Genomic DNA, 25813 nt, shown 5'->3' on the forward strand with positions numbered 1-25813 from the left:
TCGAAGGCCCCAACAGCTGGAGGGCCGCAGTTTGAGGGTGCCTGGTTTTGCACTTTTGCTGAGGCACCACGACTCTTTGCAACAGGGGGCTCGAGACCTTGTCGAACTACAGCTCCCAGGATTCCAAAGTACCGAGCTGCTGCAGTTGGGAGCTGTGCACTCAAGAAAGTGGTGCCAAAAGCGATTGGCAGTGGATTTTTGTGTCGTGCAATGGCAAAAACACCCAAAGAGCTGGATTCCTGAGCGCCACCTCGGAAGGAAGGATTCCTGAGCGCCGCCTCGGAAGGAAGGGGGAAAAGGGCATTCAAAGGCCTTTCCTTTTCCCGCTTCCGCTTGGCGACCTTCCGCGGCCGCTCCTCCCTCTCTGTGGGCTTCCTGCCTTCCTTCCTCCCTCCCTCCCTCCCTCGATCAGCCATGACGCGCAGCCGCCAAGAGACCCTGGCCCTGCGGAAGCAGCTCATTGGGTGAGCAATGGGGGAGGGGGCGGGCTTGCAGGGGGGAAAGTCGGGAGGGCGCCTTTACCTTGTTGCCACTTCCTTCTTCTGAACTGTAGCTCACAGTCTATTCCTCCGCCAGTCAAGGACTAACCGGGGCTGGCTCTGCTTAGCTTCCAGTACCAGAATATTTTAAGGGGGGGGGGGGGGGTTGGTGCCTTCCATGGCTGCAGTAGAAAGTTTGTCCTGTGCCTGCTACAGACCATAGAAAATTACAACTCCCATGATTCCATGGCATTGAGCCAGGCACGGTTAAAGTGGTGTCAAGCTGCATCATTTCTATGGTGTAGATGCATCTTAAGTTTAAAATGTGGTTGCATCCCATTGCCTTCTCGCCTTTCCCATTCTCAAGTGTTGTCCCAGCAAGATGTAGTTTTGGTGGTGTAAGTTGAGCACCCCTTGCCCGAAACCCTTGGCGAGGGGATCCAAGTCCAAGTGCATAACCCATTTCTGTTTCATATATATCTTATACCCCTATGCACAATATTTCTAATAATTCTCTGTACAAAACCTCAATTTTTTCTACACTGAACCATCCATCAGAAGAAAAAGCTGTCACAATCTCATGGACAATTTAGGAACATTCCTGATTGCCAAGTAAACTCACCCCAATCTTGAATAAGGGAGCCAAGGTGGCACAGTGGGTTAAACCTTTGTGCCAGCTGAACTGCTGACCTGAAGGTCGGCAGTTCAAATTTACGAAACAGGGTGATTTTCCATCTATCAGCCCCAGCTTCCCGTGTGGGGCTGATAAGACGTCCGTTATATACACTGTTTAGTGTTGTTTTTATTTTGTTATATTGCTTTTGTTATTATTTTGTTGATACACATTGTGTTTTTAACTGTTCTGTGTAAGCCGCCCCAAGTCCCTTCAGGAAGATGGAGGTGGGGTATAAAAATAAAGTTATTATTTTACTGACACAGAAACACAGTATGACACAGCAAACAAGATATATATGCTAGATTTTGTATCACAAAATCACAAGTCAAACACTTCCCAAGCGTTTAGGACTGTGATGTATTTTCAAATGATGTGCGCAATTCCAAGTAAGGTGGCCTTTTGCAGTTGACAGATCGTGATTTTGTCAATGTTTATTGTTTCCAAATGCCGGCTGAGGTCTTTTGGCACGGCACCCAGTGTGCCAATGACCACAGGGACCACCTGTACTGATAATGGCTGAGTTTTTCCTGTTGTTTTTCCTCAGTGCAACTGTCACCTGGTATATTATTATTATTATTATTATTATTATTATTATTATTATTGGGACATGAGAGAAGCCTCCCACAGGATGGTAACACATCTGAGCGCCCCTGGGCAATGTCCTTGCAGACAGCCAGTTCTCTCACACCAGAAGTGACTTGCAGAATATTCTCAATTCGCTTCTGACACTTGAATAAATTCTCATTTGCCCAAATCCTATTGTTACTTCTAACTAGAGGAGAGCCATTCACTCAATAGGATTGAGCTAAGTATAGACTGACTTGCCAGTTCTAGTTAATACTCCCAACTATTGAGAAATGCTATAAAAGTCAGGGGCAGGGGCATGTTATAAACCCACATAAGTCAAGCAAATGTAACCATCAAAGAGAATTTCCCTTTTATTAGAATTGTTATTTTGGGGCAGCTCCAGATGTTGTTGCAAGCCCCAGCGTGATTAACAGCAAGAGTGCTAGAAACTGCAGTTTAACAACATCTGGAGGGCTCCTTTAATGGTGACTGCCTCTTGTTAACTAATGCCCCCTGCATACCAACATGTCCTCTACTATCGTTTGAAATAAAGAAATTTAAACTTACGGATGAATTCATATTCTGTACTTCTGGAACACAGTAGCTTTCTGTTCTGGGTTAGCAACTCCTTTGGACATTCACTCCCAGTCTCCTGAGAAATCCCTGCAGCTCAGCCACATGCGTATGTTTCAGCTAACATTACACAGCTGGAACATGTAGGTGAATTCACACAATTCAATGGATTTGCTCAAATCAAGATTAAGCACGGGATTTAGGACCAGGTGTTAATACTCAGTGTTAGAGAGCAGGGATTAAGCTTCTGGTGAAAACTAAGCAGGCTATGAAAGCACTTTCAGCCGGACTTGAAATATCACAGCCCCTTGAAATATCAGGCTTTTGACCTTATGAAAGAGGAATTCACAAGTAGGGCAAAATATAGGTTTCTGCAATGACTTTAGGGATAGGGCAGTATTTAATTTTGTATGAATAGATGTTTCCAGGCTCAGTTTCCAGGCTACAATCACTTACCTTTGCCAGGAGAGCAACAGGGGAGTGCAACTCTATTGACTGTCAGCTACTTTTGGTGCAATCCACCATGGTATCTGCTTATACAGCCTTTTGGTGCTGGACTTGGAGGTGGTTATCTGTAGATTTGGACTGGAGTACTGTAGTATGCTAGCATGTAGTAGTAGTTGGAGTACTGAACAAAAACTCTGGGAGACCAAGATTAAACTCTCTGCTCAGACATGGACATCCACTGGGTGATTGAGGATAATTCACACTCTCTCAGCCTCAGAGGAAGGCAGTGATAATCCCCCTCTGAACATATTTTGCAAAACAAATCAACAATAGGATCACAATAAATCAGAAAATACACAGCTGTTGAATGCAGACAACAGTATCTCATTTCCATTGATTAATTGTAGGAAGGCAGTAGAAACTTTCAGGTCTCTGGAAGTAATTTGGTTTGTATTTGAGCACACAAACTTCAACTTTACAAGATGAAAGTATTGTTGATAGGGGAACCTTTTGGTCTTGGTTGAGGTTTGCAACTGGTTTTGGATAAGGGTCACATTTCCCCTTTAATATGCATTTTGAAGATACTCCAGAACCACATTTTATCTGCAAAGGTGCAGTTTTGACTGGCTTACCACTTGCAACCCTACAAAGCACATTTATTCTCCATTTCATAGGCACAGATGGCAGGCAGAGGAAACTACTGATTTGACACAAGGGTGCCTTTAATTACAGTCTGGAGCCATGGGGTGTAGTTGAACTTGTTTGGCCTGTGTGCTTGAAGAGAACAGTGCATGGGAGCCCATGGAAGAAAGACATGGCATGAATGTAACAAATAAATGCATAACATGATATTTATCTGGAGCAAACTTCAAGCAGCAAAAAAGGTGGACAATGCACAATTTTGCATTAGTTCCCCCTTTCTTCCTGGATTGGATCTGAAATGCAACTACTAGCTTTTAATATATTCAACAATGTGGGAGTACCTATAGCAGGGTTGGGGAAAGTGATAAAGGAAGCAGAGCTGGGCAAGGAGAGACATGTAGATTTCTGGTTTTCCTCAGCAGTTGTGTGCTTTCCCCCCCTGTAGGTTAACCACAAATGAATATAGCCTTCAGGCTGAAAATGTTCTTTTCCTGGCCTCCATGGGGAGGAGCAACAATTCTGCCTGGTTAATCTACAGGAGAAATATATACTAGTGGTATGGACACCTCAATGGATCTGAAACCCTGTTCTTTTGTCTGCCACAAATATGGCTGTGGTTGGCAAGTATCAGGTATAGGGCCTCTTATATGGTATGTCTATACTTGTGGAGTTCTATTTTGTCACCTTTTTTGTGGTGTGCCTTCAAGTCGTTTTGCCTAATGGCGACCTTAAGGTGAACCTATTGCAGGTTTTCCAAATTTAGGGTTAGATCCTTTAGCAACATTGCCTTTTTTTAGAGCTTCCTAGTAAAATAGTCCTTCCTGTTTAGTGCACCTAAATTTGACACAAGGTTTAGGCTCACAGCACAGAGAATTCCCATAGGATTCATTTAGAGGAGGACTGGTTAGTTAAGAAGCCATTAAAAGGTCCATTTTAAAGCAGCATTGCTTTTAGCTCCAGGTATGAAAATGCTAACAAAAAAAGGTAAGAAACAAAAATATAAGCAAGTGGTTTGGAGGCCGTCTTACTATTTCACTCTTCTTCCTTAGATCCTCCTGTAGGCTTTTTTTCCCAGAAGACCCAGTGAAGATTGTGAAGGCAAAGAACCAATATATGTATGATGAACATGGAAATGAATACCTTGACTGCATCAACAACGTTGCTCATGGCAAGTATTGAAATGCTTATAAGTTCATTCAGTCCCAGGATATATGTTTCATACTGTAGTTAAGTGATGGCCTATTTTGCATGCAAAAACATGCTTCTGCTGCGGGCAATCCAAATTGAAAAACAGACCGGGTCTGAAGTATGTGTGGTAGTCTACACACTCTTTACTATGTATCCCTGCACCATCATAACCAGTTTTGAACCTGGAAGACATATGTTTGCCCTTAAAAGAAGGATGGAACAATGATGCTCACCATGAAGTTTTCTTTTCTGCAGTTGTGGGGAGAATCCTTCACGTTTCGTCCGACTCCTGCCTCATACTAGACAGGCAGGGCTATTATTGAAAGGTGGGTGGGGGAGACCAGTCTCATCTTCCCAGCAAGAGTGACAAAGCTCTGGACAAACAAAAATATACTACCAGCTGCATAAGACAAAATGCACCCACCAACTAGAGTGGGAAGGATTATTTCTTCCCTCCCCACCACTACAGAAGAGAAACTTTTGCAGTGAGTACCAATGTTCCATTTTCCTGCAGTGTGGGAAGGCAATCCTTCATACTGGTACCTACACAGTCACCACCCAGGACAAGTAACAATCAGGACACCTATTGCAGATGTGTCCCGTGAAGCAAATTTGACAATCCTGTAGTGTGCCGGCAAAAGAAGATGGGAGAGGCCCAAGTGGCTTTCACAATTCAGAACTCTTAAAACTGAAACTGATGTCCCTTTTAGGGTTGTTCTGTTCAGTAGTCCCAAAGAACTATCTTCTTACAATTCAGGATTTCAGAACAGAAATGGTTTTCCGCATTGGTAGTACTGCTCAGTAGCCCCTCAAAAGAATCTCACCTAGTCTAGTTTAGAATCTCATTCAATTCAAATTTAGCCGTAGTGCTAAACTCCAGTCCTGCTTTGCAGCTGAGGCAGGACAATACTGGGAAGGTGGTAAGGGCTTTTCCCCTAGTAAGAATGACTGACAGGTAACTGTCAAGCCCAAGGAAAAACCCAGAACCAGCATGAAGGATACTTTACTTAAGCAGAAAATAATGAAATGCAAATTCAGGTGGGCCTCTGCCACCAGTTTTGGAATCATCATCATTATTATTATAGCTGTCCAGTGATTTGAGAGAATTAGGTTGTATTAGTGAATCTTTTAGATACATTTTGTATTGACGTAAAGACATAAACAGATTCAACCAATTACTGTTAATGAGCTTGTGGTAGGGAGAAAAGGGACACACTTCTGTACTTTAATTTTGTTTACTTCTGCACTGCATAACCCTTAGGGGTTTATTTCCAATTGGCCATGCAGTGTGGTGGTACACAAAAGCATAACCCCTCTTCTGATTTTGTTGGCAGTGGGGAATTTGAATTCCAGCCAAGGGTAGTCTGGGTAGAGTTCATTTAGGAAGCAAATTCCACCATTGGCTGGGTTTGGGGGCAGGGGCGGGGGGGTGTTGGACCCAACTAGTGAAAGGACTGGAGTGTTTCTCTGATGTGTATCACTTGCAACAATAAGCTTTAGGGCAGTAATGTGTGTCAGTATTTGGTAGGATACATTTCAGTATGCTTGGAACCATACTCTGTTCACGATCCTACCTTCATTTTCAGTGGGACACTGCCATCCAGAGGTGGTCAAAGCAGCACATCAACAAAATCTGTTGCTAAATACAAACTCTCGGTATCTCCATGACAATTTGGTGGATTATGCGCAAAGACTTTCTAAGACATTGCCTGAAAAGCTGTGTATGTTCTATTTTTTGAATTCAGGGTAAGTCAGTAATACATTGCCAGCCAGTCAACTCTTCATCCTTTCATTTCAAATAGCATCTGGTCCTGTGCTTGCTTTGTGTGGGTACCCAATGAAACTCTGCAAGATTTACTTGTAAACACAAAAATCAACCCATTAACAAGCATACTTTAAAGAAAGTAGGAATTGCAAATTACATTGATTCTCCTAACTTTGCTTTCATTAGATCAAGCACTTAACTTGTACTTCAAAATTGGTACTTCTAACTAAAATGAATGCAGATAGAGGCTAAATTCTTCTTGGGGCATTACACTCATGTAATGCTCATCATTACCACTACTGAGAGAGAAAACTGTCTGCTCCCAAGCAGCTTATTTCTGCAATATCTGGTTCTGGAGTAGTTCCACAAAGCCGGAGTGTTCTAGAAAGGCTAATTTTGGGGGGAAATCCCCTGTGCCACAGGTCATGTGATTTTCAGGCTTCTCAGACTATTCCGGTGCTGGAAACCAGGGAGTGGAGAAATAGGTCACTGAAGAACTAGGAAGCTTTCCTACCAAATGAAAATTTCCACAACCTCTGCTTGCTCCTGCTGAACCTACGTACTTTTTATTTCTGCAACCATGCCACTGCCATCTAAGCTGATATGGTTACACTAGTGAAGCACACCAGTAGGATCTCAACCACATCCACCACCTTCAAGAAAAAAATTAACAATTCTGCTTTCTTTTTGCTCAGAGCAAAAGTTTCATTCATCATGCAGTTAGTTAGAAATCCCAACAAACTAAGCCTTTTTTTCGGGTCAGGAGCGACTTGAGAAACGGCAAGTTGCTTCTCATGTGATAGAATTGTTCATCTGCAAGGACGTTGCCCAGGGGACGGCCGGATGTTTTACCATCCTTGTGAAAGGCTTCTCTCATGTCCCCGCATAGAGCTGGAGCTGACAGAAGGAGCTCATCGACACTCTCCTCCGATTCGAACCTCTGACCTGTCGGTCTTCAGTCCTGCCGGCACAATGGTTTAACCTGCTGCACCACCGGGGGCGCCACTAAGCATACAGATATGCTGGATCAAAACTGTAATGCTCACTGTGTGTTTCCCTTGTTGTGTGTGCTCTTGTGTAAAATGTACATCTGAAGTCTGGTTGCTTAGTTCTGTAAACTGTAGATAAAAACAGTAAAGCTAGAGCAATGACCACTTGACTGAAGTGAGAAAACTGCAGAACTTTCCATTTTAGATCAGAAGCCAACGATCTTGCTCTGAGGTTAGCACGGCAGTATACAAAGCATGAAGACGTCATGGTTGTTGAACAGTAAGTAAACTTTCAAAATATCTTTCAATGAAGCAAAGCCCATCCATTTTTAGTTTATAAATTTCTAAAGGGAATGTTAAAATGTCCAGTATGATTTTGATGTATCCTATATATGGAATTGGGGAACTGGAACCTGGAGGTTTCTTAATGCCATTTTATATAGATGTTCCATAATGCTTTTTCCAAGAGGACAGCAGGGTGTATAATGACCAGGCCTAGGATGCATGTACACTGTATAATTAATGCACTTTACCTACCATGGTTCTATGCTATGAAATACTGGGAGATGTTGTTTTAAAAGGCTTTAGCCTTCCCTGCCAAAGATGCAGGTACTTCACCAAGCTACAATGCCGATGTTAAATTGCTTTAATTCTACAGTGTAGTTGCAAACCCAGATCTGTTAATTGCTGTTGTCCATCTTTTTTCTCATACTGGGATTCAAAGCAACTTACAGATGGGAAGCCAGAGGAGTGGTTGTGACAAAGGAGTGGAGTGCTCCCTGCAGTCAGCCCCAGTAAAGTATCTTCTGGCAGTACACCGCACTCCTTCAAACCATTTTGTGGATTGTGTGGGCATATATTGCAATTGTTACTCAAGGAGCAGTGCATACAACCTTTTAGAGAACAATACAAACACTCTATTTCTGGAACAGCCTATGATTCATTGATTCTTAGCTGATGCAGCATTTACAATCAGACAGCTAATGTTAAAGAAGCAGAAGGTATCATCGCGATAAAAGCTTCCTTAAATAATGGAATGATGGTTAAAGTAATACATATTTACTGCAACGCAAACGTATGTTGGAATCTGAATGCTCTACATATATTAGACTTGGTAACTCATAGACAATGTGGAATTGACTTTATAATTCTGCTGATCGTTGTCTTTTGTTTTAAGTGCTTATCATGGACATTTGACATCTTTGATTGACATAAGTCCATATAAATTCAGAAACCTCGGAGGCCAAAAGGAATGGGTCCATGTGGTATGCATATAAAAAGTGTTAGCCTTTTTTCAATTAATTGCTTAATTCACCTAAACCCAGGTGGACAGAATAGTAGTTGTACTTTTCTTGGCAGGCTCCTCTTCCTGACATATACCGAGGAATATATAGAGAGGACCATACAGATCCAGCCTTGGCATATGCCAATGAAGTGAAAACAGTAATTGACCAAGCACATGAAAAAGGCAGAAAGGTAAAATGAAGGGAGCTTTTTGTCACATCGGCTGCATTTGGATGATTTAATTCTTAAATGTTCATAGAAGCAATAGCACGGTAGCTAAGCGTACTGGTCTAGGAAACTTGGGAGATCATTTTTCTAGTATCCACTGAAGTGTGAAAACTCACTGGATCAAGTTTCTCACTGACATACAATATTGGACTGTTGTAAGGATGAAGTGTAAGCGGGGGGGGGGGGGGGGGGGAGGGTGTTATATCATACTGAACTCAATGATGGGAAAGCACGATACAGTATATAGTAAATGTTAAAGTCCACAGGTTTTATGGAGCCAAGTGTAAGTGACACTTCAATTCTCTCTCATCATATCACTTTCAAGCTTCAGTGCAAAGATCCAAGTCTATGTTAAGATTACATCCAAAAGAGGGAACAGGCTCAATGCCAGATAATACACCAGCCGTAGTGTTTATCCACTGTTTCATATACGTTTTTGAAATGATGTGCCAGGTTTGAAAACCCTTTTTACATATATTCTTAGTGTGCTCCCAAAACGTTTTATGTATCTGGGTTGTTGTGTGTTTTCAGGGCTGTATGGCCATGTTCCAGAAGCATTCTCTCCTGACGTTTCACCTGCATCTATGGCAGGCATCCTCAGAGGTTGTGAGGTTTTATGAATCTATCCTGTTACTGGGTGGGTGTTCTTCTGTGCAGCAGCAGGCAAGACAAACAACCTGCTGCTGCACAGAACGCATTTCTGTATAAGCACCAGCCAGAGTCCTTTACCAAAATGCTGAAACAGTTTCAAATATTTGACACACATATTTATTGCTCCCTTTACTATCATTATCAACCTTTTCAGTTTGCTGCATTTTTTATGGAATCCTTACCAAGTGTTGCTGGACAAATCATTCCACCATTTGGATATTTCCAAAAAGTTGCAGAGTAAGTATTTCCACTTAGCTTTCATACCGCATTTTACTCATCTTAAACTATTTTGTGCTTTATCACAAAATACTATGGACTTTTAGAGTAGATTTTGACCTTCCACAAGATCCAGCTAAAACTTAAAAGCTCACTGATGTCAATGTGGGAATGATATGAGCCTCACTTGCAATCACTGGAACTATAAATATTTTAATTTTCTTCAGCAATATTATCTTGTTGAGTTACTGCTGCCTGGCAGGAATTATTTGTACTGTGGCATTTTAGTTTTATTATGTGCTTGCTTTTAATTTTGCATATGTTAGTAATTGTCCTATGATAATATCCCAGCATAAGTTAAAAAGCAAATCACTAAACCTATGATTTGGAAATAAGGGTTGGCATCTTATTCAACAATTACAATGCTGGTAATTCACTTCTACAATCATTTCACCATCACAGCAAACCAAAGTCTCATAAAAGTTACATTTTCAGCAGTGCTGCTTCCCAACATGGGCTATTCCCAGGTTGCTGAGGGAGAGGAAGCTATTCTGTGTTCACTTTTCTAATTACATTGTCCCACCTGCTCTTCAACAACTCAGAAAAAGCTGCATTGGGAGGGGTAAGCACAGTTAAAAGGGTATATTTTAGCAGGTAGCATTTGGAGACACAGGGCCCTTCCACACAGCTTTATAACTCAGAATATCAAGGCAGAAAATCCCATATCTGCTTTGAACTCGGTTATCTGAATCTACCATATATTCCCGTTCAAAGCAGATAACGTGGGATTTTATCCAGCTGTGTGGAAGGGGCCATAGATACAAGACATAAGTATATCTCTGAAGGTACATCTCCCAATGGATGATTTCAGCCATGGCTTTATTAATTGTTCAGACTCGTTTGCATCTGTGTATAACTCTGACTTTTAACTGTGTTGACAGACACATACACAAGGCAGGTGGTGTATTTGTTGCTGATGAAATTCAAGTTGGCTTTGGCAGAGTTGGAAAACATTTTTGGGCATTTCAACTCCAAGGAGAGGATTTTATTCCTGATATTGTTACGATGGGAAAACCAATTGGTAATGGACACCCTGTTGCTTGTGTAGCAACAACGAAAGAAATTGCAGAGGCATTTTCATCAACAGGAGTAGAATATTTTAACACAGTAAGTTAGTTACAAAAACCTCTTTGTAATGTATATAACACATGTTTTTCCAGTTTATAACTAAACGAGCTAATCGAAATTTAAACTAGCTTATTATAACTAAATTTTAAAAAGATTTCAAGGCCTATGTCTTCCGGCAATCCTAATCACAAATTTTAGACTTGCATCTTGTGTTTAATCTTTGCTGTGTATTTTAATATGCAGTTTATAGAAATATGTTTTAATATGTGTATGTTATAGAATGTTTTAGATTATTGTGTTTAAGCAATGTTCACCTCAAGCCATGAGAAGGGTGGTTAAGAAATAAAATTATTATTAAAACTCCATTCAATTCAGAATTAAAATGATAAAAGAGTCTAATGCAGTTAGGTACAAAAAGCTTATCGACATTTCTTGTGGTTCTTTTCCATGGTCCTTTAGTTTGGGGGAAATCCTGTGTCCTGTGCAATAGGAATAACCGTCTTGGATATTATTGAGAAAGAAAGGCTTCAAGCCCATGCTCTCCAAGTGGGCAGCTTCCTCATGGACTTACTCAATCAGCAAAAAGCAAAACACGCTCTCATTGGCGATATCAGGTATTATCTCTTTAGTCTAGTATTAAATGACTGAACTAGGAAATCTGTTGTTCCTTCCTTTCTTTCTGTTACTTGCTACACTGTTCTTCCAGCTTATTCTTCACAATTTAAATTTTCTAATTATTTGCTTTTATTGGACTCATTGATTTATCTTTCTTGTTTATAAAAGAGGTGCTGGCTTATTTATTGGAGTAGATTTGGTACAGAATCAAGAGAAAAGATCACCTGCTACCACAGAAGCGGAGTTCATCATAACAAGGTATTCTGAATTCTTTCTTCTATCCACTAGTATTTCATATTCCAGAAATAATGAAAGAATAAAGGCACCCTTTAATGGAAGAATTTTAAAAGGGTAGTGTACAACAATTATATTTGGGCTCTTGAAGATTTCAGGATAGTTAGGGTGGACTTAACTAGACACACTATAAAATTTATTACTTTTTTAAAAGATTCTGTGAAAGTTCGTATATATTGCTAAGCAGAAAATCACAATCTGTTGAATGTAGGCTGCCACAACTGTATCTGTCCTATTCTCTGAGCATAAAGAAAAGCTTCTTTCTTGCCAAAGCCATGTGGTCCCAAGTGGCTAAATAGGCATTACTAGTTTCCATGTATACTTTTTATGTGAATCTGTATACTGACAATTTATTGGCAGCAGCTGACCAATACTTTTACAGTTACAATAGCATGTTACTTTTTTTATCTGCTTTACTACATTTTCTGTAATATTTTTTAAAATCTAGACTGAAGGAAGAATTCATTATGCTGAGTACAGATGGCCCTGGCAGAAATGTACTGAAATTTAAACCACCACTTTGTTTCAATGCAAGAGATGCAAGGCTAGTTGTAGAAAAACTTGATCAGATACTATCAGGTAAGAAAGCAGGATCAGGGCAGCTGTTGTGCATATTTGAATAACAGTGAAGGTCAGTGGTTGGGGGGCTGGTTGCACATTGATCTTTAGACCCATTTAATGAAGGAATTGAATCAATTTATTCTTACCTACTTACACTAAGGGCCTTTTAGACCTATTTCATGTATGCTCTTCCAATGGTGTACAATCTCGCTCATATATTGCCTACCATGAAAAAGATAGGACAGGATATGGAAGAGTAATTGTCCGCTATTTCCTGTAGATACGTTGTATTTAAGGGAGAAGAGTAGGCTAGGTGAGTTCTCCGCCTAGTTACTTTATTCACAGTATGGCTGCTTTGACTGTGAGCAATTCCAGGAGTTTTACCATTAACTCCCATGGCTCTGCCATGTGGAATCCTGATATTGGGAGTACGGTGAGGTACATACAAAGCCCTTGTGTTGTAATATAGAGGAGCACACTGTAAGTTTACGTACCTCACCAAACCAACTTTCAGGGTTCCATAGCAAACCACCAAGGCCATTAAAATAGTATCAGAATATCCTACCCATCACCTCCTTCTCCCTTCCTTTTTATCCCTACCTAACTTACCCATACTTTAGTTTACTGAACCCCCATTTTATGTACAAGGGTATAAATTCAATAAAAATCAATTAAAAAAGAATATGCTATTTGTGCAGTGTAGATTCATCCAGAATTATTTTTTCTTCCTCTTCCCCATTCAATTTAATCAGAATACAAGTGGCAAGTAACTGACAACAAATGACCGAATCTTACAAGTAAAGGACAATAGCATGTCATCCTGACTCTTGTTCACAAGCACTATAAGAAACGTCTAATGGCAATGCCTAGATTTGGTTTAGCATTAGCCATTTTAAATATGTGCTCCCATAAAAAGGCAATAAACCAAAACTGGGCAAAAAGAATACTTTCAGAAACTTGAATAACATTTTCACTGCTGTTCCTATAAGTAGAAGAATGTTCATAATCTAATCTCTGGTCATTGTTCTGCAGATTTAGAGAAAGGAAACACCTAGAGAAGTTCATTTGCAGTACTTCAAAGGATAAACTTTCAGGTAAAATGATACAAACAAAGTCATATGCTCCATGAAGGAAATCATTTAATTCATTAACCCAAATAATAGCAATGTATCCAATTATTCTGCAACAACACAATCTACAATAGCATGTGACTAGACTGTTTAAAAAATAATCCACATATTTTAAAATGTGGATATTTAATTTTTTCATTCTATCTCTTACAGATCACAAACATGGTGCCATACTCTGTCACAATTCAATCCATTATATTTTTGTTATAATACAGATGGTATTAAAGTATGCAACCCTGGTGTACAAATGCAATGCTTCAGTGAGTGTGGTGAAAGCAAACATATCCAGAAAGCACAAGTTGCCACATTTTTACTTTGCTGTTACAGAGCCTAAAATAACTTCTGCTTTCCCCTTTATTACAGAATTTAGCATCTTTCAGTCTTATATGCATGTTTTCTTCCCTTCTAAGTCATTTAGCAATGAGATAAAAAAAAACTATTCAACATCTAAATGTCAACATCTGAAATATACAGCAACTTGCAGAATATTCTACATTGTAAAGCATAGCACCTCTGATATTGCCAAAAGAAAATGAAGTTTGTGCTACAACTGAAAGGAGATCAGATCCACCTTTTAATTTTAAATTGTAGAAATACCAGCTTTCTTTCCCCTCTGTATACCCAGAAGTGCTTGAAGAATGTTAAGCCTCATAAAGGCTACTTGGAATTGTCTTTTAGGGCTTGGGAAGAAAGATTTCCCATGATTGTTCCAAGAAGCTCAGGACACTTTGTATCTCAATGTGGTATTGGACAATAATTGGTTGTAATTGACTAAAATGTATTGATCCATCAAAATAATAAGCCCACTGATATCCATGCCAAAAAAAATATCCAGGTTTTACTGCCTTTTGAGTTAGGATGTAGCCAAGCCAATATGCACGCACACACCTTAAGTATAACAGATTGAGAATCTAAAGGTGATACAAATGCCTTCTTCTAGCAGGCATGGAATTCATCCAAAGTTTAATACAGTGGTGGGTACTAAGAAGTCCACCTTTCAAAACGAAAAACCCACACAGCTGCAAAAATTAACTTATTTTTTATATTTTCTCTAGCCAGGTAATGTTGTCTTGCCTTTGTATAACAGGAAGAATATATGGTGTAATCCTAGTACTACCCACATTTAGTTTTAGGATTTATTTTATATATGATTTTACTTCTGTATTCTCCTTCCATAATTGCACAAATATATTAGACATTTTAATTATCATTTCTTTTTCTAAAGGCTGAGAGTGTTTGTTTGTATAGATGTAAAAACAGTACTGTTGTAAAAATGAATGATAATGAACCTGCCTGACATTTCACTGCACATGATAAAACCATGTCTCCAAAAGAGAAAAAAAGTTAGTATCAACAGGAATAGCAACTGAGACGTCATTTTTGTTGTTCTTTGCAGGGAGTTAATCATTTAACTGTCAAAAAAACTAAACTACAGTTTTTGTTTTCAATGCCTGTTTATTGCAACAGCTACCATGCTTTGACAGGCATACCATGTAGTCTATAAAATGGTCAGAAAGCAAGTAACTGGGGCCAAATTACATCCACTAGAACTATTAGAATTGAAATAGTTCTAATTTAGGCCCATAGCCTGAAATAGTACAGAATGAAAATAAACCTTCATGTAGGGCATGACGTGGTTAGCCACCTACCCTCTGAAATAAATATTGCTCCCCCCCCCCCCCCCGCAAACACATACTTTAACTATGGCTAGCATATAGTTTTAACTACAATCAGTATTAACCAGAAGTTGAATCGGGTGTTTAGAACTAAGTTAGCACTCGATATAGTGAGGGCAAGAATGCATACACCCAATGGAGAACCACGCAAGCGCACGTCCAGGTCAGTTCCCTCAGCTATGGCTACAGGACAAACTCCATTGCCACATGCAGCAGTCCCACATCAGATGCATTATTTGTTTGCATTCAAAATGGCATATTCTTAATATTCTTGCAGCAGCTCGGCATACACAGTAAACAAGGATTTTAAAAAATACCCCTCCTTTTGAAGCTGGAACTCCTAGCTAGCTAGGTACTTTGCTTTTTAAATATTTAAAATTATGACTACAAATTTTTTTAGAATGAGTAACTGCCATAGACAATAACAAAAGTATTACTGAAATTCAACCTTTTAGTCAGCTTTAATATTATCTTACTGTTATTAGCAAATGTTTCAGTTTTAAGCAACAGTAAAATACATAACAGCACAAAGTCAGTTTGGTTGTTAGTGTTAATTTATGACCGGCAAATTACTTAACTGAACTCAAGCTTGGCATTTGATATTATGCGTAGAGAATCTACATAAAGAGAAATTTTAATGTACAGTGCTCAGCATATTCCCAGATTTCTAGGAGCAATCAACTAGTATATATACAAACGGAAAAAGAGCAAATATGAATTTAGTAAGCATATCTAACATTGACTCCTGTGTGTAAATAGAACCTAAAACACTACAATACCTTCTGTCTAATTTTACATGTAGGTTCCCTCTAGATTTCTGAAATTCTAAATTCTGCACCGAAGCCAAACACTGAAATGCATGCTTTGGCTAAAAGCTTCAACATGTGTTTCCCCCCTAGCTTTGTAAGATTTTGAATCTTTTGACAGTTTAGCCAATCTTTTTGGTTAATCAACAACTGTAAGGTTAGAACATGCAACAAATGTAATCCCTAAATACTATGCACCAGCCACTACCATTTTTGCTGAAACTCTAGGACTTCCCCGCTGATCTGCAACACATAGCTGGAATAACGGCACACAATACTGGATTATGCTTTTTTATTCAAAAGCTAGAATAGCATCAATATCCATGTCATGGTGAATCAGAACACATGTAAAATACCTTACAATACATTAGATTCCAAAAAGGTACCAAAAAGTACAGTAAAATTAACACTTCCATTAAAGGAAATGTATGACACAAAACCAATACAAAATAAAAAGGTGGAAAGTGACACTGGTTCCCTAAAATGCATCTCATTCTGTACAACTGGAATAACGTAGTTCATATTTCACTCTAAGACGCAATCCCTAGATGCAGAGCTGCTGCAGCTTTAAGCAGACTCTTAAAATCAGTTTCAATTTAACCTATCAATAAAATCATTAATCTTCAGCAAGGCTGAAATTTACACACCACACTTTCTAGACATCTATTATCTGCAAATATTAAAGACATTTCCAGAGAGCTCTTCCGATACACATAACAGGCCATAGAAATGTATTGTAAAGTTAATTTTGGTACATAATTGTAATGTCCATCTACAGCATTGAGTACAAAACCTATGCAGTAGTTTCCTCCCTTAGAGCACACCACTGCATACCTGAATACCTTTGATCAATATGGCTTGTAGTTATTCTGATGACCACGTCTTGGAGCCTTCCCGTAATTTGAACCACCTTGACCTATGAATAAGAGATCAAATGCATTAAACTGCTATTTAGTAATGCTTGCATATACCCAATACAGTTCTCTTTACTTACTGTAATCACTGCCCGGTCCATATCCAAAATACCCATATCCTGAATAATCATAGCCTCCATAGCCACCATAACCTTGCTGATAGCCGTATCCTTGACTCCCATAACCCTGGTTCCAGTAATTGTCATAACCTTGATTCCAATTTTGACTTTGAGCTATAGAAAGGAAAACCATCCACAAAATCCCATTTTAGTATAGAAGTATGTTTTAGAATGCATCCATTCTAAAATAGTGCGTGCAATACGTACCTCTTCTTCCACCTCTTCCTCGGCCGCCTCCAGAACCAAACTGTTGCTGCTGATATACTTCTTTTGGCTGTGCTACCTTTATCTCACACTGAAAAGATAACATTGTATATAAAGAACGAACTTTAGACATTTCCAATACCACGGCAATGATTCAATTAGAGAGCTTAATCCTCATTTAAAGTGCACACATATGGCAAATAACAAAAGCTGCATGTAAAGATATTTTTGTTAGAATCGCAAATTTGCCACATTAGCAAGGTATTAGAAGCTTAGAAAACAAGGGATCACCAATGTGTGTTTTAAAAATAATTTGTTCACTAGAATTAAATTAATTCCAGCCTCTTGTTTCTCATAAGTGATTTATTCTACTCGCTTGCCATTGGGTCCAGGGTCTCTGTGTGTGTCTGAAAAGTGAGGGTTTGAACTTAAAATCTTTGGATATATACTGAAAACTTGAGTGGAGGAATATACTTCTAGTCACTAGTTCTATGCTGTGTATGGGTTATATGACCAAGATTGAGGAATCATCTGTTTTCGGTGTTTTGAAAAATAACACCTTGTTTGTTACTCAACTTTGCACGTACCTGCAGGCAGTGCCACAAATCAGTATGGGAATCTTATTACCCATGAGTCACAAAGAGGAAAAGTAACTCCTGTTCTGTACCAGTATGTTCCCTCTACACACAAATCGAATCCTAACGTGTTCATTGTCATGGCAACAGTTCATCAACAGCCATGTTAATCTAACCATGAGTTTCACCATAACATACTTGATGTATAATCTTTCTAAAATGTCCAATATCAACTATTTAGATGATCCCAATTGAAATAAAATTATGCAAACTGTATTGAAATTATCTGTGAAATCTGCAATTGTCACTCTAGGAAAAGGTGCTTTTATCTCTGAACAAATTAATAAAGGCTATAAATGGGGAATTTGTTCCATACACATTGTCATATAAAGAAAAGTAGCCTAGATCCACTTGTAAATCTCAACTAGAGTAGAAATTACTCAGGGTGCCTCTACACAGTAGAAATGTTTGACACTTGACCTACCATGGCTCAGTGCTAGAGTATCCTAAGACTTGCAGTTTTACCAAGTCTGTAGTCTTCCCGGACAAGAAGTGTGGGTACTTAACCAAATTACAAATCCCAAAACTCCATAGCATAGAGTCATAGCATGGTTCCCCATCTGTGGAACTCCCTCCCCAGGGACATCAGATTGTCTAGCTCCCTCCTATTTTTCAGAAGGAAACTTAAGACCTGGCTATGGGACCAAGCGTTCAACCAGTAATAACAGCAAATGAAAGAAGATTTAAGACAATGAACTGACCCGGACTAGACTCTGGATTCTGATTTTAACAAGCGTGTTTTAATTAACCGTTTAATTACTGTTTTTAATATTTTTAATTTATTGCTGATTGTTTTTATGATGCCGGCATCCAATGATGCTTTTGTGAGACCGCCCTGAGTCCCCCCTCGGGGGTGAGAAGGGCGGGGTAAAAGTATAGGAAATAAATAAATAAATAAATAAAAGCAGCTCAAGTGGTGTCAAACTGCATTCATTCTACTGTGTAAAATAAATGCATTCTTAGTCAATGGAAACTTGGTAAATAAATTCAAATTTCACTAATATTATGGGCCTAATGTAACTGGAACTAAACATGATCTAGGCGAAGGATAAAAATTATACCACTATGTCAAGTACGCCTAAAAATTTAAATACTAAAATTAACCAGCTCATCAATTCATGAATTCTTACCTTGCTACCACTGACATTGTGGAATTTTTTCTCCAATATTTTCTTCACTGGGTCTTCTTCTTTAAATGTGATGAACACAAAACCCCTTCTTTTATTGGTCTTTGGATCCATTGGAAGCTCAATTGCTTCAATCTAATGAAATATAATAAAAGTATCATTAAAAGTACTCATGCGATTACACCGCCAGTAATTAAAAACAAACCTCAGAAATCATTATACAGTACTCTCATGTTGACAAAACCTGGATTCAACTCTTAGGGAGAAAATTAAGAGTACCTCAAGCATCTGCTTCATATGTACAATGCCCACTGTTTTGTGCAACAACAGTGTAGAAACAAACTGACTTATATTATTTATATGTACAAGTACATAAGACCAAAAAGTCAACCAAAAACACTGAGTCAACTTATCGACGGGTTAAAACGGAAAAAGGATGACAATGCCAGCACAATTACAACTGTGCTCTTTTTAGATCCTTAAAGTGAAGAGTGATAGTGCCTTAAGTTTATTATACAAACTTCGTGTTCCTGGCATATTTAATAGATGCTAACTGTATGAGCTTTGTGAAGCTGGTGGCCATATTTGATAGGGACTTACTGTATCGGCTTAGTGAGGCTAATACAGGGGTCCTCAAACTAAGGCCCGAGAGCCTAATGCGGCCCTCCAAGGTCATTTACCCAGCCCTCACTCAGGGTCAACCTAAGTCTGAAATGACTTGAAAGCACACAGCCAACAACAATCTTACCTCATCACCCAAAAGCAGGCCCACACTTCCCATTGAAATACTAATAAGTTTATATTTGTTAAAAATGTTCTTAATTTTAATTATTGTATTTTTAAAGTGTTTTTTTGCACGACAAATAAGATATGTGCAGTGTGCATAGGAATTCATTCATGCTTTTTTCAAATTATAATCCGGCCCTCCAACAGTTTGAGGGACTGGGACCTGGCCCTCTGTTTAAAAAGTTTGAGGACCCCTGGGCTAATGCATTAAGTCCCTATTAAAAATGTTATAATGTAGCAATAGAGATGGTGGCAAGCCCCAGCTGTAAGGCATGCCATACTCTTCGGGTTCCCTCACATTGCTGAATGTCATTCTGGCTGAAAATATATGGGAGGAAAGAAAGTTGCTTTTGTTTCTCACAGGTACCGTTTACCCCAAATGGGCACACAAGCTGCATCGTTGGCCAGGTCTCATTAACAATAACCATCCCAACACTTCCCAACAAAGGATTCGCCAAAGCAGGAAGCAGCCAAGCTTTGAAGCTGCAAAGCCATTCAATGCTAATCAAGATGGCCAACTGCAACATTCAAACTTGCTTCAAGCAGACAAGAGTTCTTTCTCCCACCCGGACATTCCAGATATATAAACCTCACTTGTCTAGTTTCCAACAGACCTCACAACCTCTGAGGATGCCTGCCACAGATGTGGGTGAAACACCAGGAGAGAATGCTTCTGGAACATGGCCATACAACCCGGAAAACTCACAGCAACCCATTGATTTCGGCCATGAAAGCCTTTGACAACACAATACCCATCCTGTTACACTCCTGCTTGTGTTCCAAGTTTTACCCTTGACTTATCACAGTGAAATCTATAATTTTGAACTACAAACCTCCCTTCAACTTGTACATGAAGTTGACCCATACAGGGGTATATACAGTAGGTTCTCCCACTATGAAGTAATAGAGCTTGTTGAGAAGCCATTTACAGAAAATTTAGCTTGGAGACTTTTAAATCTTACAAGGCAATAACATATGAGGTTAGGCAGCACCAACTAAAACAATCAGAAATCTAGACAGAATGTGTGCATCAGTTGTACAAACTTCCATATTTCTAGCTCCGAGTGTATTGAACACATATGTCTCAATGTACTCTACCTTATACAGCAGCCAACTATAGTCAGAGCATACCCCATTTTTCTAATAAAAGTACATTTAATCTCAGTTTTTGTACTTTTGATTTCCAGTTTGTTCCTAGAATACACACCTCTCCAAATTCTCCAAAATATTCCCTTATCTTTTCTTCGGCTGCTTCTGGGTTAAGTCCACCAACAAATATTTTTTTCACAGGATCCTTTTTCATTGCCATTGCCTTTTTAGGATCAATTACACGTCCATCTAACTTATGTTCTTTCTGCTCCAAAACCTAAAAACAAATAATAAATCAGGATGAAAAGGTCAAGAAAATTATGAAAATACTAAATTATTAAGGTCTTAACAACACTACAAACTCACTTTGTCAACACTTGCTGCTTCCTTGAAGAGAATGAATCCAAAACCTCTTGATCTGCCTGTATTAGGATCCATCTTTATTGTACAGTCAGTCACTTCACCAAATTTTGTGAAGTAATCTTTCAAATCTTTTTTGCTTGTATCCCAACTGAGGCCACCAACAAACATCTTCCTGTTAATTAATAATTTAAAATATAACTTTAGTACAACAATAACATAAGAGGCCATATAAGCACGGTAACTGCAATGATTCAACAACGTATCTGAAAATGAGTATTTTCTATTTAATATCCTTCTTGGTATGTTTGAAAATTCTGAAATAAAAACACCTGAAAACACCCTCCAAAATTGTCCCAAACAGCTCAAAATTAGCCAAAAATAACTCCAGTTGCGTGAAGTAGGATCCCTCCCTCAAAAAATACTCAACAAAGCTGTCCAGGTCACTATTATATATGTTATCACATTAAGATATAGTCAAGATATTCACTGGTTTCCTCTCATTTCCCCTTCCTTGGTTTTGCTCTTTGGGCTTGTTTTTAAGGGTGAGGGGTGGGAATGGATTGCTGCTTGGTCTTTAAAAAAAATCCCACCAGCATAATGAAAGTCTGGCACAGATTTAAATCATAGTACAAATATCTGTAAAAACAATAGTAAGCTTAACATTTTTGCCAGTAGAAAGAGTAATCGAAACCCAGCCTTCAATATGTGGAAATCAGTTTCATTTTCTCTATAGGACACGTAAATGCAATGACTCAAGCATTATTACAAGAAAATGAAGATTGAGAGGGCGAGCCTAAAGTCATACTTGTATGATGCTAAATAGTTGGATACCACTTACGAGATTTGGTTTTTCACACATACCATGTATATACTCGAGTATAAGCCAAGTTTTTCAGCACATTTTTAGGTGGAAAAAGGCTCCCTCGGCTTATATTCACAGTGACTTATACTCAAGTATATACGGTTTTCCCTGTGTTAGGAGCGACTTGAGAAACTGCAATACACATATACACACACACATATATACACACACATACACATTGTATATATGGTAGTTTATATACTGCTGCATTTCCCACCCTCAGCTTGTACTTGTGTCAGTTTGTTTTCCCAGTTTTCTGTGGTAAAACTGGGTGCCTTTGCTTATATTTGGGTCAGCTTATACTTGAGTATATATGGTAATATAGATGTATTACCTATATATACCATACTGTATCTGATACGATGTTGTAAATTAAAAAGACACACACACAAAGTTTGAAGCCTATTAAATGCCATAAACCTTTTGGGTTAAAAAAAATGCATTGTCTTAACATTGTGCTGAGGGGAATCCTTCAATAAACTTCGATGTGGCTTAAAGTTTTACAGCAATCTCTCCAGTGTCAAGTCATAGGCCCCATGTAAACTGACCATTTAGTGTGGCATCCAGTGAAAGAAAGCCTTTAATGTTATTCAGTACTCAGTATCTCACTAGTTTTAATTACAGATGGTTCTGCATCTTAAATTGTGTTATTTTATGTGTTTGATAATTTTTATGTTATATTGTTTTGTTATATACTGCACTCCCTTTCGGGAAATGGTAGCGGGATATAAATAAAGTTTATTAGTAGTAGTAGTAGTAGTAGTATTTTTATCTGGGCCTCAAACTGGATGAAGGATGTCCTATGTAATGATTATGGGCACAACAAAACCCCTTTCTTTCATTCTGGCTAAAAACTTCACTAAATGATCTGGGTAGATGGGAGTATAAACGCAAGTCCATTTAGCTTGATATACAGGGTGCAACTGGTAATTTTTGGGAAGGGAACCCGAGTTTCCCGCGTCCAGCCCCTTTGAACTAATGGCTGGCCCCGTCAAAGTGCAAGAAGGAGGAAGCAGCCACGTGGGAGGAGTGCCCTGGGGAGGCCCAAGCGCATGGGGAGGGGGGGTGTCCTCCTGCGTCCTCCTTGAGCCAGGCAGGGAAAGGCGGGAGGGAGGGAGGGATCCCTGGGGCTGCCATTCCAGGAAACAGGCGCCTCTCCGCCCCTCCCCCTCCGCCACATGGCGCCAACAAAAGGCCGCCGAGGAGAACAAAGACGGGGCCTCCCCTGCTGCCTCTCTCGCCCAGGCTCGGTTTATGGTCCGCCCTCCAACCAGGGAGGGAGGCCCGGCGCCGAGGCAGCGGCCTTGCGGGCCTCCCTTCTCCTCCTCCCGCTCTGCGCCCACCCTGCCGCTCACCCGGCATCCTCCTCGTTCTTGCTGGCATTGATCTGGTCGCCTTCGGCCCCGTTCTGGCTCCCGGCGGCCTCGGCCGGGGCGGCGGATTTGGCGGCCTCCTCGCCCTCGCCTTCGCCGGCGTCGGACACCACTGCCGCCGCCACCACTTCCTCGTCGTCCTCGTCCTCCTCCGCGTCCTCGTCCTCCTCCTCTCCCAGGGGCTGCGGGTCAGGCTGCTGCTGCTGGGCCGCCGGCTGCTTCTGCTCCTCTCCGCCGCCGCCGCCGCCGCCTCCTCCTCCTCCGGCGGAGCCTTCCGCCCCCGCCGCCGCCTCGTGCCCGTTCTGCGTGGCCCCGAACTGGCTCTCCACCTCGGCCATGTTGTCTCGCTCGCTCGCTCAGAGAGGAAAAGACGACGACCTGCGCGAGGAACAACAGCGGAAGTTGCCCCCTCCCTTCTCTCTTCCTCCTCCTCCCCCTCCCTCACGCAGCGCGGCCTACGAGGGAGGGAGGGAAAGAAAGGCGCCGAGGGAGAGCACTTCCTGCCCCCACCCCCCTTCCGGGCCGACTCCCAGCACTCACCTTCAGTCACGGCCCCCTTCGCCTCGCCGGAATCCGCTTCCAAAAGGGGAAAATAGAAAGAGAGACGGAGCCCCGCGCGGCCTGTCAAGCCTTCTCTGCCGCCGATGGCGTCACCAGCAACAGCAGCAGCAGCAGCACACGCCCCGCCCCCTCCTGCCACACGCACGCGCTCACACAACGGACCGCGTCACTCCAGCGCTTACCCGCAAGGGGGGGGAGGGGAGGAGGAGGAGGAGCAGGAAACGCACGCGCCTGGCCGGCCCCTTTTTATAGGCTCCGCGGGGCCGCGCGGGCACCCCGCAGCAAACCTCCCGCCCATTGGCGGAGCGCGGCCGTCCCTCACGAGGAAAGACATTCCCTACTCTCCGGCCTTTGGGTTCTCTCCCCCGCCCGCTCAGTGGAAGGCCTGCGGCTACCTGAGGGAGAGAAAGAGAAGGCGGAGCAGGCCTCGTAGTGAGCGGCAGCTGGGCCTACGTAGAGCCCTCACACACAGCCCTATATCCCAGGATATCAAGGCAGAAAAGCCCACATTATCTGAGTGTGGACTAAGGGCCTTTCCACACAGACCTATATCCCAGAATCTCAGATAATGTAAGATTTATTGTTGAAAGCTTAATCACCTCTCAACAAAAGATTGCTCCAGGCACTAACAAGCCACACCAAACAACAGCCAGGCCATCAAATGCTAATCTAGGTGGTCAGTTGAAACAGTCACACCTAGCTCCAGCATACAAGAGTCCTTTGTCCCACCTTGATCATTCCACAGATATATAAACCCTTTTTCCTAGTTCCAACAGACCTCACTACCTCTGAGGATGCTTACCATAGATGCAAGGGAAACATCAGGAGAGAATGCCTCTAGAACATGGCCATATAGCCCAAAAAAACCTACAACAACCCAATGTGGGGTTTTTCTGCCTTGATATTCTGGGATATAGGGCTGTGTGGAAAGGTCCACAGTTGGAGGCTGGCCATTCCTGTGAAGAAGAAAGTCACTGAGGTATTTTATTCAATCCAGCTGGAAAGGGTGACAGGTCACCGTGAATCGCAAAAGGAAGCCAACATGTTTGGTACAAGCAAAACACATTTTCATACTGTTCAGTCTTTTGTTTTTCCCGCTTCACACTGATTGGCAGAACCGGCCTTGACGTCACAGCCAGTTGGGAGGATTCCCTCTGCGAGGTGAGACTGTGGCGCCCACCAGCAAATCAAAGAGTGTTCCCCACTTCCAATGCAGATTCTGACTCTCCAATGACTGGCGGGGCAGGATGACCAGTAGGACAAAACAATGCATAGTGTCTTGAGAGGATTACCGTGTCTAATGCCTCCAGTGCTAGTGTCCATTGAATTCCAGACCAGATATTGTCCAAGATGAGTGGATTATGCAGTCAGTTCCTGGGAAAGGGTAGATGGCATTGTGGATGACCGAGGCAGGACCTCCTGGTGTCCTGAAGGAGTGTTGGGTGATGAACATTCTCTTTGTGTCTAGGTGACTGCACAAAAAAACCCCATCTTATGGATCCAGACATCCTCTGTACAGTCGGGAATCAATGTAGATGGATTGATTCCAGTGATGATGGGTGCTTGAATCCTATTGTTGTGATGACGAGAAAGCGCTGGAGGTGACTTCCAGGTCAGGCAAAAGGTTACCTGAGCCTCAGTGTGGTGGCTTTATCTTCAAATAGTTTTATAAAATATAAAATATTATAAGCATATACAGCAAAGGGGTCCGGGGATACTGGGAGCTCATGTCACCGGGAACCGAGGTACCCATGGGGACGAGGGTTGGTAAAGGGGATAGCTGGGGTGAAAAGGGAAAGAAGGATGGGAGCCCCGCTTTGAGGGCTGTGGGGGCTATGGGGGCCAAGCGGTTACCGGGGCCTGCT

The 25813-nt window shown here is 41.0% G+C and overlaps 2 protein-coding genes across 4 annotated transcripts; one reads left to right on the forward strand and one right to left on the reverse strand.

The window, feature by feature from the left end:
* Positions 1-354: 354 nt before the first annotated feature.
* On the forward strand, positions 355-22395 carry PHYKPL (5-phosphohydroxy-L-lysine phospho-lyase). Of its 2 annotated transcripts, none has more exons than XM_060765357.2 (13): positions 355-464; positions 4434-4552; positions 6159-6318; positions 7532-7606; positions 8504-8591; positions 8686-8802; positions 9644-9726; positions 10647-10872; positions 11293-11447; positions 11617-11706; positions 12191-12321; positions 13336-13397; positions 20064-22395. In XM_060765357.2, exons 1-12 carry the CDS (start codon positions 415-417, stop codon positions 13356-13358), a joined length of 1317 nt encoding a protein of 438 aa, XP_060621340.2. In that variant the 5' UTR covers positions 355-414; the 3' UTR covers positions 13359-13397; positions 20064-22395. The 2 variants fall into 2 exon arrangements, with proteins under 2 accessions (XP_060621340.2, XP_060621343.2); XM_060765360.2 differs by lacking the exon at positions 20064-22395 and adding an exon at positions 13587-13681.
* Positions 16193-24081, reverse strand: HNRNPAB (heterogeneous nuclear ribonucleoprotein A/B). Of its 2 annotated transcripts, XM_060765361.2 has the most exons (8): positions 23928-24081; positions 23370-23765; positions 21156-21324; positions 20908-21066; positions 18918-19049; positions 17156-17243; positions 16910-17062; positions 16193-16831 (listed from the first exon to the last, which is right to left on the reverse strand). In XM_060765361.2, the coding sequence occupies exons 2-8, from the start codon at positions 23723-23725 to the stop codon at positions 16764-16766; spliced, it is 1125 nt and encodes a 374-aa protein (XP_060621344.2). In that variant the 5' UTR covers positions 23726-23765; positions 23928-24081; the 3' UTR covers positions 16193-16763. The 2 variants fall into 2 exon arrangements, with proteins under 2 accessions (XP_060621344.2, XP_060621345.2); XM_060765362.2 differs by lacking the exon at positions 16910-17062 and having other exon boundaries at positions 23928-24077.
* Positions 24082-25813: the final 1732 nt, after the last annotated feature.

This window comes from Anolis sagrei, chromosome 2 (assembly GCF_037176765.1).
Source record: "Anolis sagrei isolate rAnoSag1 chromosome 2, rAnoSag1.mat, whole genome shotgun sequence".
In the NCBI taxonomy this organism is placed as follows: Eukaryota; Metazoa; Chordata; class Lepidosauria; order Squamata; family Dactyloidae; genus Anolis; species Anolis sagrei.

Coding starts and splice junctions, on each gene's coding strand:
- HNRNPAB (XM_060765361.2), bottom strand. CDS start 23,725: ATGGCCGAGGTGGAGAGCCAGTTCGGGGCCACGCAGAACGGGCACGAG. Junction 17,063..17,155: donor AGGAAGAGGTGGAAGAAGAG/GTACGTATTGCA, acceptor TCCTTTCTATAG/CTCAAAGTCAAAATTGGAAT. Junction 16,832..16,909: donor TGGACCGGGCAGTGATTACA/GTAAGTAAAGAG, acceptor TCTTATTCATAG/GTCAAGGTGGTTCAAATTAC.
- PHYKPL (XM_060765357.2), top strand. CDS start 415: ATGACGCGCAGCCGCCAAGAGACCCTGGCCCTGCGGAAGCAGCTCATT. Junction 6,319..7,531: donor TTCTATTTTTTGAATTCAGG/GTAAGTCAGTAA, acceptor TTTCCATTTTAG/ATCAGAAGCCAACGATCTTG. Junction 7,607..8,503: donor GACGTCATGGTTGTTGAACA/GTAAGTAAACTT, acceptor TTTTGTTTTAAG/TGCTTATCATGGACATTTGA.